General features: G+C 37.3%; 1 protein-coding gene across 1 annotated transcript in view; it reads left to right on the top strand.

The window, feature by feature from the left end:
• Positions 1–14,021, top strand: part of LOC129249360 (thioester-containing protein 1 allele R1) — a 28,732-nt gene that overhangs the window by 13,897 nt on the left and 814 nt on the right. The window contains exons 5-18 of the mRNA XM_054889148.1: positions 23–211; positions 1,089–1,183; positions 3,996–4,107; positions 4,164–4,310; positions 4,422–4,545; positions 4,603–4,740; positions 4,796–5,203; positions 7,538–7,669; positions 7,732–8,150; positions 8,212–8,559; positions 12,782–12,959; positions 13,027–13,558; positions 13,646–13,769; positions 13,844–13,997. Coding sequence (XP_054745123.1) covers positions 23–211; positions 1,089–1,183; positions 3,996–4,107; positions 4,164–4,310; positions 4,422–4,545; positions 4,603–4,740; positions 4,796–5,203; positions 7,538–7,669; positions 7,732–8,150; positions 8,212–8,559; positions 12,782–12,959; positions 13,027–13,558; positions 13,646–13,769; positions 13,844–13,997 — 3,100 coding nt within the window. The remainder of the gene's footprint in view (positions 1–22; positions 212–1,088; positions 1,184–3,995; positions 4,108–4,163; positions 4,311–4,421; positions 4,546–4,602; positions 4,741–4,795; positions 5,204–7,537; positions 7,670–7,731; positions 8,151–8,211; positions 8,560–12,781; positions 12,960–13,026; positions 13,559–13,645; positions 13,770–13,843; positions 13,998–14,021) is intronic.

The raw sequence follows: 14,021 nt of genomic DNA on the forward strand, positions 1-14,021 counted from the left end.
ATTTACGAATTTATATTTTTAGGCAAAAGTCGTTCGCAGTGACGGTGCTCAACTTAAGAACTTCCCACCCGAGGCAACGGCATATCTGACCAATGTTTATGGCAGCAGCGAAATGTACAATAAAACAGTTTATGGCATTAACACGAATGGTGAATTTAAAATGAAATTTACTGTGCCGGAAGGCGATAAGGATGAATATCACTCAGTTATCGTAAGTAGAGGCGAGAATATGCATGTGTAGTGGTGCGAATAAGGGTATTCACTACACAAAAAAAAATAAATTAAACTCCTAACACGTTCCCGCCGGCGCTGTTATTCATGGTCTTCGCCCACAGACGGTAATGTTTAAGCCTTTTCGCTCTATCGGAAGCGATTGCAGGTCATAAAACGAAATTTTTTCATAAGGGTAGTCGTTTATGGCATCTCATCTCATAGGTACCGTTTAATAAAGTACCATTGGTGGTACGCGCTGCCTAAAGACGCAATCTTGTGCGAGCCACCGGTGGTACGCGCCGCCCCATGAAGCAGACTTGTGCGAGCCACCGGTGGTACGCGCCGGCGTGAACGTGTTAAAAAAAGCCAATATGTTTATTGAAACAAGCACCGCTTAGCGGTAGAACTCAATTAGGTTATATAAGATAGCAAAAAAAAAAAATACCTAACACCTTATTAATTAAAAGTACGCCTTTTGAACGAATTATCGAATTCCAAATATCACATTGATCATAAGGTTCCCAAAAAGCTGCCAGATGACGCTCTAAGTCAACTGATTTGAGCACTGTTTTTTTTTTGTGTTAGCTTGCCCCATCTGTGATTAATATTCCTACCAAAATTTTAAGATTTGATATTTGTGAAAGTTACGCCGTCTTAAGCAAATCTACCTCTGCACGTGTTTTCGATTTTTTATAGTTTTAAAAATGGTTATTATTTGCTAGCAAACTCCTTCAAACTACAATATTTCTAAAAATAATGTTTTGGTACGTGAATACTCCTTCTGAAAAAAGAGTGGTTTGTTTTTCTGTGAATACCTAAAGGGCATTCCGATTTTCAGTTAATAAGCAAAAATAAGTAAAATGTTTCTTTTCTAGGTGAACTATATTGGCATTATCACCGATGTGGGCAAAATACCTCGTAAACATTTACATAGCAAAAATTACATTACTGCAAAAATATTGAATGATAAGTAAGTAAAGAAATTACAATACAAATTTTTAGCTAAAACATTTAACTATCCAGAAATTTACACAAGCGGAATATACGATTATTCAAAATCCTATTACGACTGTTCCATTGGACGAAAAATATTGTTCACTAGTGTAGTTATTAGGTTATGACCTCAAATTGCCGCCTTATTTACTTCAGTAGCCTATTTAATTTTGTTATTTGCGAAAAAAAAGTATAAAGAAAGAAAGAAGCAATAATGGCAGTGATTTAAAAACGGCTGAGTTTTCTTCTCTCCCGCCACTAGCGAAATTAGACTTAGTAAAGGTGTGAGTTAAATGCCCTTACTTACATAGCTAGCAACTACTACCGATGGTCGGTCTTGGCCGCTACCAAAATGTTGCGCCAATCGCCTCTGCATTGTGCGCGTTGACGCCAGAGCAGAAACATTAAGAGCAGTTAGGTCGTCGTCGACTTGGTCTTTCCAACGTAGGTGAAGACGTCCTTTTTTGCTAGTTGCACCAGTGAATTTCGAAAAGAGCACTTTCTTTGCGGGATCGCAATTTTCCATTTGCTCAACGTGACATATCCAGCGCAGCCGCTGAATTTTGATGCACTTTACTACGTCGATGCCGGCGTACAGCTCGTACAGCGCGTGGTTCCATAGTATTCGATATGCATCATTCACGCAAATCGGACCATAGATCTTGCGATGAATTTTTCCCTCGAAAGCTCCTAATAACCGTTCATCGGAGTTCGTCAATGTCCAGGCTCAGCGCCATATAGTAAGACTGGGAGGATGAGTGATTGAGTTAAATGTACAGTATATTCAAATAATTATAGCCTCTCCGAATGCTTTTGAATTTGAAAAGGTCGAGCCAAGGAGCACCAGGAGATTTGGTGGCTCCTAAAACACTCAGGCTAAAGAGCCCATTGTATTTGAAGCTCTGGAAAGGGGGTAGATAGTCAGGGGGGAAGGAGAAAAGTACCTATCAGAGAAAGAGATAGGAAAGAATAGAGACAGAGATAGAGATAGTTAGTCCTGTGAGAATTTTCCAGATTCTTTGGCAAATCTGTAAATATCCTCCAGTTTTAGAGAACGAATATTACTCATTCTCATGACATCGGAACCCAATACTCGTAGCCTTGCTCTAGCAAAGGCAGGAGACTCACAGAGAAAGTGCTCAGTGCTATCCGCCTCCTCCAAGCATGACAGGCATACCGGGTTCTCGATGATTCCAATGGTGCTCATATGCTGACCCCATGGGTTGTGCCCTGTAATGATGCCGACCATTAACCGAATATCTTTCCTTCAAAGTTTCAGTAGAAAGTTTGACAGTTTTCTGTTCGGACTTGTAACAAAACACTTTGCAGTTCTGCAGCGTTCCAGACCGGACCATCGCTCTTTATCTAGATTGCCTACATAATCGTTCATCCAATTCTTGATTCCTGCGGGACTGATTCCGATTATTGGCTCTGGCCCCTGTGGGGGCACCGCTGATCCACGGTTGGCCAATTCGTCGGCAATTTCGTTTCCTTGAACACCGGAGTGTCCCGGAACCCATATAAGTACAAGCCTGTTTTGTCGAGTTCCTGCATCTCCACTAATAGAGAGTCTACGACGAAGCACCACAGCAGCGGAGAAAGAACACCCCCTTGGGGACATCCTTGCTTGGCCCTGACTGTGATTTGTTCATCACTGCTCCCACCAGCGGTTAAAAGCCTCTCAGAGAGCATGGAATATATCCATTTTATAATGGGTTGATTAACTCAGTGTCGTTCGGCAGAAGAACATATCGTGCCGAAAGTGCATTATTAAAAGCCCCCTCAACGTCCACGAACACGCCCATTGTGTATTCGTCAGCTTCCAGCCCGGCTTCAATCTTGCTAACAAGATCGTGTATGGCTGATTCACATGATTGCCACCCTGTCTGCAAAGCAATTGATTAGAGTACCTTCTAATTTCTTAGTAGCATCTTCAATCATTTCTGCTGATTTGAGTTTTTTCAGGTTTGGTGATCGCTCTGTTACAAGCTCACCATACCTGCCCCAGTCCACATTTCGAGGATTCCTACCGGAAGGTATTGATATTGTGTCAATTCCCAGTCGGAATTCGATAAGACGATGATCAAAAAGAGAGTCCTCTTCCAAAACTCGCCATCGGTTGATTTGTTTTCCAACTGACCTATTGGTAAGTGTTAAATCAATCACCTCTTGTCTCCTTCTGGTCACAAAAGTTGGTTTGTTACCAGTGTTTTGAATGACCAAATCGGATAACAGGATAAAATCCAGTAACTTGAGACCTCTGGGGTTGCATTTGCTGCTTCCCCACACAATGTTCTGTGAATTTGCATCACAGCGCACTATTAGCCCCAGATTATTGGATTCTGCATACTTCACCACTTCTCTTAGCTCCCTCGAAGGAGGTGGCCGTAAAGAGTCGTAGGGTAGGTAGGCCGAAACTATGATAGCTTCGACACTGTTCCCACTTTTCAAGTACTTTATTTTTGCAGCAACGATATCTCCGGAGCATAGCTCTTTTAACATCGTGTGTTCGATCAACCTCGGCATGATAATACATGCTCGCGGTCTCACATTCCCTTCACAATGAAGTATTTGTCCCCACGACATAGCACCTAGACCACAGATACGCTTGTGACATACCCATGGTTCTTATATTAGTATTATGTGTGGGTTTGTTTGCAGTTTTGCATGCCTACGGCACAAGAGAGCCGTAGACGCTTTGCTATGCTGCAGACTCCGAATGCTTAGTTTACTAACTTTATTCTCTATGAAACTTCTCAAACTCAATTGTGTAATATTCGGTTATTTAGGCCAATGATAAATCAGGATGTTGCTGTAGCTGTGCGCTCCAATGAGCCAATGAAGTACTTCATTTATCAGTTAGTTGGACGTGGTGATATTATTACAACCCATGCTGTGCAAGTGAGCGTATTTTATGTGCTAAAAAAACCATAAAAACTTAAGTAAACTATTGACAGGTGGATAACAGCAACTATCACACTTTTAAATTTCTGGCCACATTTGCTATGATGCCGCGCGCGAAGCTGCTACTCTATATGGTAGTAAATGGCGAGTTTGTCTACGATGAGCAGGTGATCGAATTCGAGCACACATTGATAAATAATGTGAGTAACGTAAATAAAAATAAGAAGAAATTGTTGAAATTCTTTCATTTTAATATACAGTAAACAGTTATTTAATTTAATTCAATACCTCGCTTCTTTGTCATTTTATAGATACAAGTTGAGGCACCACTCAAAGCACCTCCTGGGCAGGATATCGATATAACAATCACGACCAAACCGTACTCATATGTGGGTCTTATGTTGGTAGATCAGAATGCCGTCAATATAAGAAAAGGTACTTCAGTATATTTATAAGTAATTTAAAATATCCCCGCATTTTCACCCATTTCAGGTAACGATCTCAGTTATAGTGGCCTAATGGAAGCCTTGAACGCTTACGAGTTGCGTGATATCAATACACAACGCGGCTCACCCGGTAAAGAATCGGGCGTTATAACAATGTCGAATGCAGATTTTATAATAGAAAAAGGTAAAGTTATTATTATGCATTTTTTTATAATAAATTCACATTCTTCCTTTTACAGAACCCGAGACTACACCGAATCTGCTGCGCGATTATGATGATGACGATAACAAATTAACCACAATACGCAAGACGGATATAGGACCAGCACATCACTTCGAAGTGAATACACTCGCTCCTGGCAAGGGGCGTTATGCCTTCTCGTATACACCCAAGCCTTATTGGCATAATCCTCGGATTCATTTGATGCATGAGCCTGCAGACACTTGGCTTTTCCTGAACATTTCGGCGAGTAATGAAGGACGCACAACGTTGCATCGTCGTATACCAAGTTCTATGACTTCGTGGGTGCTGTCCGCATTTTCATTGGATCCAATAACCGGTTTGGGCTTGACAAACCCAACAAAAACATTGCAGTCGTACAAAGAGTTTTACATTAGCACTGAAGTCCCATACTCGATTAGGAAAGGTAAGAGGGGATAATGTAATATTACATTTTGAGTGAGTGAAGCAATGGAAATAAGACAAAGCAAAAACAATATTGAATAGTAGTCATAATTGAGTTGAGCGATGTAAATATTCATTTTGTTGTAAACATTGTGAAATATTTTTTGAGCTATTGCTGAAGTGATGAAAGTCCGAATAGGAATCCAAGCTGCTGTTGTTGTTGTTGTAACGGTATAAAAAATTCCACATCTATTTTTGAGCAATACTGCCGAATTTGCTGTGTTGTTGTAGCAGTTCATCCCGCCCTTCGGTTCTTTTCAGATACACACAATCTTTGTCAGCCTATTATACATCCAACTCTCTTTTACACGGCCTTTTCTGAAATAACACGGCTCTTTAATAATTTTTTTTACACGAAACTTTCTTTCTCACAAGAATCTTGCACGAATCTCAAAACAAAAAATATTTTTCTAATCAAAACATATTTCCTAAAAAAATTCCTTATTAAGCAAAACTTTTTCAGATAAGATTAAGTAAAGATGTTTTCCAAACGGAAATTTTTGCCATTCTGAATGTAGTAGATACTTGAGAGGAGATGGAGCGAGAAATAGATTAGAGTCTTTAGTGACAGTCAGGCTGCGCTGAAGGCTCTGAAGAGCGCAAGCAAACCTCAAAGATTGTTCAAGAATGTAAGAATCAGCTGAATTCTGTTGCAAGACGGAATGAGCATGTACTTATATGGGTTCCAGGACACCGCGGTGTTCAAGGAAATGAATTTGCCGCTGAATTAGCCAATTGCGGATCAGCGGTCACCCCACAGGGGCCAGAGCCAATAATCCGAATTAGTTCCGAAGGAATCATGAATTCGATCAGCGATTATGTATGCAATTTACAATTCCGGTCTAGAACGCTGCAGAACTGCAAAGTGTTTTGTGACAAGCTCGAACGTCGAAATTTCTTCTGAAATTTGGGAGAAAAGGCGTTCGATTGATGGTCAGTGTTATTAGAGGACACAACCCATGGGATCAACATATGACCACAATTGGAATCATTGAGGACCCGATTTGCCTGTCTTGCTTGGAAGAGGCGGATAGCACTGAGCATTTTTTCTGTGAGTGTCCCGCCTTTGCTAGAACAAGGCTACGAATTTTTGGTTCCGATGTCACGTGAATGAGTAAAATTCGTTCTCTCACTGGAAAATATTTTCAGATTTGCCAAAGAATCTAGAATATTCTCACAATTCTATCCTATCTCTTTCTCTCTGTCACTTCTCCCCTTTCCTCATTGACTATCAACCCTTTTACTTTCCAAAGCTTCGAATACAATGGGCTCTTTAGCCTGAGTGTTTTAGCAATTACCATACCAATTGATCATTCAATTTTGTTTTTGAATAATTTTTTTACTGAATAAAAAAAATATTCTGAGTAATGAAAATCTTTATTTGAACTTTACGCGCTCCATTGTTTGTCTGTTTGTATACAGCAGCGGTCTAGTTCGCAAGTGTCAAATATGATTGACGAACGACGCCATTTGCAAAAATTATACATTTTCCAGTAAAGAGATTAATTTTGTGCCACCTTGTATGAACAACTCGATAAAGAAAAAAACGTTGGCTAATAAGAGACTTTGCTACAATGACCAACAGAAGCCGTTGATAATTTGGATTAAGCCCGACAGATGGACTGAATATATCTGACATATGGCATCTACAGATGATAGTATTTTTGATCCAGTCCGTAATAAACGTGCAAGTGTCAAGTAATGATGAATAGTTGCAAAATTTCAATTAGAATTTTTATTGGTTTGTCCTTATATATTGATTTTTCACAGTACACTTATTTAATTTGTAATAAAAATGATTTGTTTTTGTTTTATAAATTCTTATGTAATATGGATTTAATTTTTACTTCTTTTGCACAGTTTTTTAGGAAAATATTTAGAGTTTTTTCATCTTATCATCGATTTTTTAAAGTTGTGGAACATACCCCCAAACTGACCATATGTCCCATGTATTTTTTTAAACGACAAGGTGGCAATGTTGCTAAACTTTTGTATATGCGACACATCAGTATTAGTGCACAACATTTAAAAATGCAACATGTTTGTAGCAACATGTCCCGCCAATACTAAACCTTTCGGCGTACCGGATAAAAAATGGTTATTTGAAATGGTTGCTGCAGGAACTGATCTTGCTAACGCTTCAGCGGACTTTTTTAACGACTTTCCCTCTGCCGAGAGAACCATACTCGATCATATTAGTTCTTAATGTAGACATCTTTAAATTCGTAAATTTGTTTATACATATATATGTATATCTCAAACATCGTTTTTCATTTCGCTAAATTTCAATTTTTAGGAGAGATCATCGCACTGCCATTCGTCATCACCAACAATAAGGATAGCGATTTGGATGTTGAGGTAACATTTTACAACACCGCGCAAGAATTTGAGTTTCCGCCACTTGACGCAAAGGGCGATCCTACACCAAGTAAATAACCCCTCTAAATTGCTCTCATTGCACACTTTTTATTCAAACCCCACTTATCGTAGAAATCGAATTGTACAGTCGTCGCACAGTGCGAGTTCTGGCGCATTCCGTAAAACCTATAGCCTTCATTGTGAAACCCAAACGTGTCGGTCCTATTAACGTCAAGGCGGTGGCTAATTCTCCGCTGGCTGCCGACACAGTCGAAACCACCCTGCTTGTCGAATATCCAGGCGCTATAGAGACCATTAATCATGGTTTCCTCTTCGAACTTAGTTCAGGTCCACAAACCAAAATAAATATCTCTGCCAATGTGCCACGTAATGCCATCGCCGGCTCAACGAAGATACAAATGACTGCAGTGGGAGATGTGATAGGCAGCTTACTGGGAAATATTGAGCACTTAATAGCCTTACCAACGGGCTGTGGCGAACAGGCAATGGTTCATTTTATGCCCAACTTATTGGTGCTGCGATACCTGGAGGTAAACACTTTTATTACAATTTGTTTTTATTAATATTATTTATTAATTATAATTAACGTAGCGTCTCCGCCAACTGACGCCTGCGACTGAAATGCGCATTAAACGCAATTTAGAAGTGGGCTATCAACATTTGCTCTATTATCGTCATATGAACGGTGCTTTCAGCGCTTTTGGTTTAGAGGAGAAGAGTGGTTCGACTTGGTTGACCGCTTATGTGGCGCGTGCCTTCCGACAAGCTGCTCCTTACATTTACATTGACGAGGCAATTGTGAAAAAAGCTCTGGAATATTTGGCTAGTACCCAAACCGCTGGTGGAGGCTTTGAAGAGAGAGGAGACGTTTTTGAGGCATTTAGTGATGAAGGTTTGAGTTTAACGGCGTTTGGAACAATGGCCTTCATGGAGAATGCGGTGAGTAAGATGAAATTAAAATCGAAACTAAATCAAAGTAAATAAATGAAATAAAGTAAAATTAATTAATAATGTAAAATAAAATTTAAAAGCAAAAAGTAATAAAATTAGATCTAAGAAAATATTAAATATAATATAAAATAAAATAGAATAAAATTAAATAAAACAAATAAATTAAATTAAAATTAAAGAAATTAAATTAAGCAAGTCAATTAAAAAAATAATATAAAAATTAAAAAAAATGAAATAAAATAAAATAAAGAAATTAGGATAAAATTGAATACAAAGACAAATCAAATAAAAATAAATAAAATATAATTTGAAATGATATAAAATATAATTCAAAAGTATAAGAAAATTAAAAATAAATAAAGAACGTAGAGTAAAATTATATATGTAGAGAAATAAAATAAAAACTAAAATATTATGTAATAAAGTGAAATAAGTAATACCTGAATCAAAAAAAATATATAAATACAAAGAAAAAATAAATTAAATAATATAAAAATTTAATTATATAAATAAATCCAAAAAAATAAAGAACGTAGTGAAATTAATGAGAGAAATAAAATAAAAAAATAAAATATGATGCGATGAAATTAAATAAAAATAATAAATTTAAAATGATTTTAAAAATATTATACAAAAAAATAAAACAAAAATAGAGTATAACTAAATAAAAAAGGGAAATAAATGGGAAATAAGCAAAATTATAAAATAAAGAAAGTAGAATGAAATAATTAAATAAAGAAAAATAAAATACAATATAACAAAACGAAATAAAATAATGAATAAAATAAAAATATAAAAATTGTATAAACATTTTTTTAAATAAATAAATAAAATAATGTAAAATGGAATACAATTAAATAGAAAAAGAAAATAATAAAAAATAAAATAAAATAAAAAATATCTGTATATTATACTGAAATAAAATAAATAATATAAAAAATATATACATATATAATATATAACCAAAATTTTAAATAAGTATTAATAAAAAAAAAATAACGAATAGAGTAAAATATATTAATTTTCATCATTGTTGGGGGACAGTCCGAGTTGAATCTTAGCTTTCCTCAATAGCTTCGACCAAGATTTTCGATCCTTTGCAAACATCCTCCAGTTCTTCAGACCAAAGATCTTGGCGTCGTCATTAACTGTGTGAATCTAGGTTTTCCTCGGACGACGCCTTTTATAATGCGCATACAGCTTACTATTGTAGACCTTTTTTGCAATTTCGTTTGGGTCCATCCTCAGAACATGCCCAGCGAACTTAAGACACTGATGCTTGATACCGGTGATATGGAAGTCGTTTAGCTCAGCTAGGCATTCATCGCTGGTTTCCGAAGCATAAATACCGAAAGGCCTAATTATAGTTTTATAGAGATTCAGCTTCGTTCGTTTGAAAAGAAGTGAGGAAACTAGAGCTTTGTATAACGGGAAGATTTCGTTCCCCCCTAAAAAATAATTAAAAAAGCTATAAGAAAATATTTAATTAAATATATGAATATAAAATATATAAACAAATTCAGTGAGATAAAATAAAAAATTAGATAAAGTAAAATAAAATAAAATTCAATAAAACATTAAGTAATAAAAGTAGAGTAACTAAGTAAAAGAAAAGAAAATTTAAAAAATAAAATAAAATAAAATTACGCAAACGAAACGCAAAAGCTTTATGAGCTGTTAGATGCCACTAAAGCCTTTAGTGATGACATTGGGATGGAGTTTGGAGCAGATAAGTGCAAAATAATACTAATCAGATGTAGGCAGATGAGTCAGCTTGATGAAACCGAGGAATAGAAGGAGATCAAAAGATTATCATAGACAACTTGTACAGGATCGAATCTTATATCTAAATATTTAGGATTTCTATAACTTTTTGTTATATAGGGTCTGCCATATAACTTTACGGAATTAAAAATGCTATAAAAAAGAAACTACTCAATATTCTTCCAAACTGTTTTTTTTATTTTGAAGTCCAATCTTTCCGGTTAATGATGGAACACAACTTCATTCATATGGCTGCCTCGGCTAGCCATGCACCATCCCATACGATCGGTCGAATTTTTCAACACATTTTCGATTGTATGCGGCTGTATTTCAGCTATGACATCGCGTAAGTTGGTCTTCAGTGCATCAGTTGTTGTTGGTTTGTTGGCATAACACTGATACTTGACGGCACCCCAAAGATAATAATCCAACGGCGTCAAATCGCAGCTCCGAGGTGGCCAAACGATATCAGAATTTCGGCTAATAATGCCATCTTCGAAGACAGTGCGCAAAAGATTGATCGTAGCATTCGCTGTGTAACAAGTAGCACCATGATTTTCAAAGTAATGTCGCAATATTTCCCAGCGTTCTTTGAGCGTATACACAACCATTTTCGTTCAGTGGAAGAATAAAACTAATTTTCTGTCAAATTAGATGACAGCTAAGTGTTACCATTCTTCAAATAATACCTAGTTCAAATCCGTAACGATAGCTGGCGGGCCCTGTACCTGTAACACGCTAGTAAAGCAAAGCCTCATTAACAAATTTGAGACACGTTTGAAAGCTGTATTAAAAACGAGTCTGAACAATGGAAATAAATGCAAAGCAATTAATACCTAGGCCATACCGCTTTTGACTTACTCGTTTGGAGTAATAAAATAGTCTCAAACAGATATCCTTCGGATTGAAACGCTGATACGCACCATATTTACTAAGTTCCAGAGCTATTACCGTCAAAGCGCCGTGGAAAGAGTATTGCTCCCTCTAAACGTTGGTGGTGATGACGCCTCATTAAGATAGCGCACCTACACTTTTCGCAAACTTCAAAGCTACGTACTTATTTTCTTAGAAGCGAATCTCAGTTACTTAAGGCTATCGCTATGACAGATAATGGCTTTATCCCGTTCAGTTTGATGGAGCTAGACTTCCCAGTACCTCAGGGGATTGCAGCAAACAAAACAATACACGATGTTCATCCCCTTTACCTTTAAATGGAATGGATAGACGCACAATCATCCAATTTATGGTTAAAAAGAGGAAAATTATTTTCTGAAACAGAAGGTTTCGCAATCGCTATCCAGCACCGAGTTATTCCAACCAGAAATTTTCGCAGGTCAATACACGGTGAGGTAATAGAAGATAGGTGCCGAAGGTGCGGCATTTATGGTGAAACAATTGACCATGTAATTGCTGGATATAGCGTACTTGCCTCCCATGAATATGTCATAAGACATAACAATATAGCAAAGATCCTCTACCAACAACTTGCGACAAAACGCAGTCTCTTACAAGAAGAAGTATTTTAAATATGAACCAAAGGCAATATTGGAAAATGAAAATTTTCAACTGTACTGGGACAGATTTTTATTTACAAATCAAACAGCAGCTGCCAACAAACCTGATCATCTTGTTCGACAAAGCAAATAAAACAAGCGAAGTGTTTGATATAGCGGTGCCTCTTAATCGTAACGTCCACAGCCATACTCCACTGAAATATAATTCCATAATATCCATAATTTCAATAATTATATTTTCCACTGGATTAGTGCCTAAGCATCTAATAAAAAACTTAAAGAAGTATGACTGCCAACACCTTTTTGAATACATGCGAAAGTGCAATGTGCAATAGTTCGAAGATTTTTAAATATTTAAGCAACAGCAATCGCATGGGCGTAGAACTTGGACAACGCTCCACCAGAGCACAATCCCTTAACAATTTTATCCGGGATGTGTAATCTCCGAGATGTGCAATAGCCGAGATGGTTTAAACTGAAATAAAATAAAATAAAATAAAATAAAATAAAATAAAATAAAATAAAATAAAATAAAATAAAATAAAATAAAATAAAATAAAATAAAATAAAATAAAAGCGATGAAAGAGGATAAAATAGAGCAAGATAAAATAAAAGTTGTATTTTAAGTACAGGATATTCTTTCTAAAAATTAAAAGATTATCATAAAAATGAAATGAATACCCTGGAGCATTAACTCAGACTTCCTCTTTTATATTCTGCCGATAATAATAAATTATAATTCTTGTAAATAAATAAATAAATAAATAAATATTTTCATACGGCGGCCCTATAGATTAAAATGTTGTCCACAGTAACTTGTAAATGTAATGTGTTCCTTTTCTGTGTCTTTAAATGAACTTGGGGGGAAGGATTTCTTTGAAGTTAGTATAGACTGCATTTTTATCCTTTATCTTACTTACTATTCCAACAGAAAGCCTATCCCGAGTACACGAACGTTATCAACAAGGCCTTGGATTTTATAACGCGCGGTTTGGATAGCTCCAGTGATTTACATGCCACGGCAATTGGCACCTATGTGCTGTCACGAGCCAACCATAATTCCAAGAGTGCTTTCTTGCAGCGGCTCGATGCTATGGCGGTCAACGAAGGTCTGTATACTAATTGGAATGGTTTAAAATGTCACCTTTTATAAACGATGAGCATTTGCATTTGTAGATGGAAAGAAGTGGTGGAATAAGACAGCACCCATTGCCGAAGGACCCTCGCCTTGGTACAATCGCACGCGCTCGGTGAATATTGAAATCTCCTCGTATGCGGCGCTTGCGCTGCTTGAAAACAATCTCATCGGCGACGCCTTGCCAGTACTCAAATGGCTGGCGGATCAGCGCAATGCATTCGGTGGTTTTGTCTCTTCGCAAGACACCGTAGTCGGCATACAAGCGCTGATGGCCTTCGCTGCACGTTTCTCAAGTCAAGCTAATAATGTGCAGGTGAGCGTGCAATATGGACAGGGTGCCGAGACTACGCTTAACGTGAATGGAGAGAATTCGCTGGCGCTACAAAGCTATGAACTTCCGAATACGGTGAAAAATCTTACCATATCAGCTACAGGCCAAGGCATCGCTTTTGCGCAATTAAGCTACAGTTACAATACCAATGTGACGAGTGCGTGGCCTCGATTTGTGCTCGATCCAACGGTGAATCGGAATTCGCATTCAGACTATTTGCATTTATCAGCGTGTGCAAGGTGAGTGTTAAGAAGTTGTCTTAATTATTATTATTATTTTTTTTTTTTGTATATCAACTGAACGGTATTTTCGTTATTTTTTATCAGCTTCGTGCCAGTCGAGGAGGATGCCAGCCGTTCCAATATGGCGGTTATGGAAATTTATTTGCCCAGTGGCTTCGTGGTAGACACTGAAACGCTGCCCACACTGGAATCCAGCGAAAGAATTAAGGTGGAAACTGCAAATTACAAAAAGTTGCTTCATTGTATAACTTTTTTTTTTCATTTTTCTTACCTCATCTCCAGCGCGTAGAAACACAGCGCCGCAACACTGTGGTTATTATTTACTTCGACTATTTGGACCGGCGGGAAGTTTGTCCAACGCTGCATGCTTACAAAACAGTGAAAGTTACAGGCCACCAGCTGGTGCCAGTGGTCATGTACGATTACTATGACAACGGTGAGCGTCCAAGCGCAGTATATA

This window comes from Anastrepha obliqua, chromosome 5 (genome assembly GCF_027943255.1).
Source record: "Anastrepha obliqua isolate idAnaObli1 chromosome 5, idAnaObli1_1.0, whole genome shotgun sequence".
NCBI lineage: Eukaryota > Metazoa > Arthropoda > Insecta > Diptera > Tephritidae > Anastrepha > Anastrepha obliqua.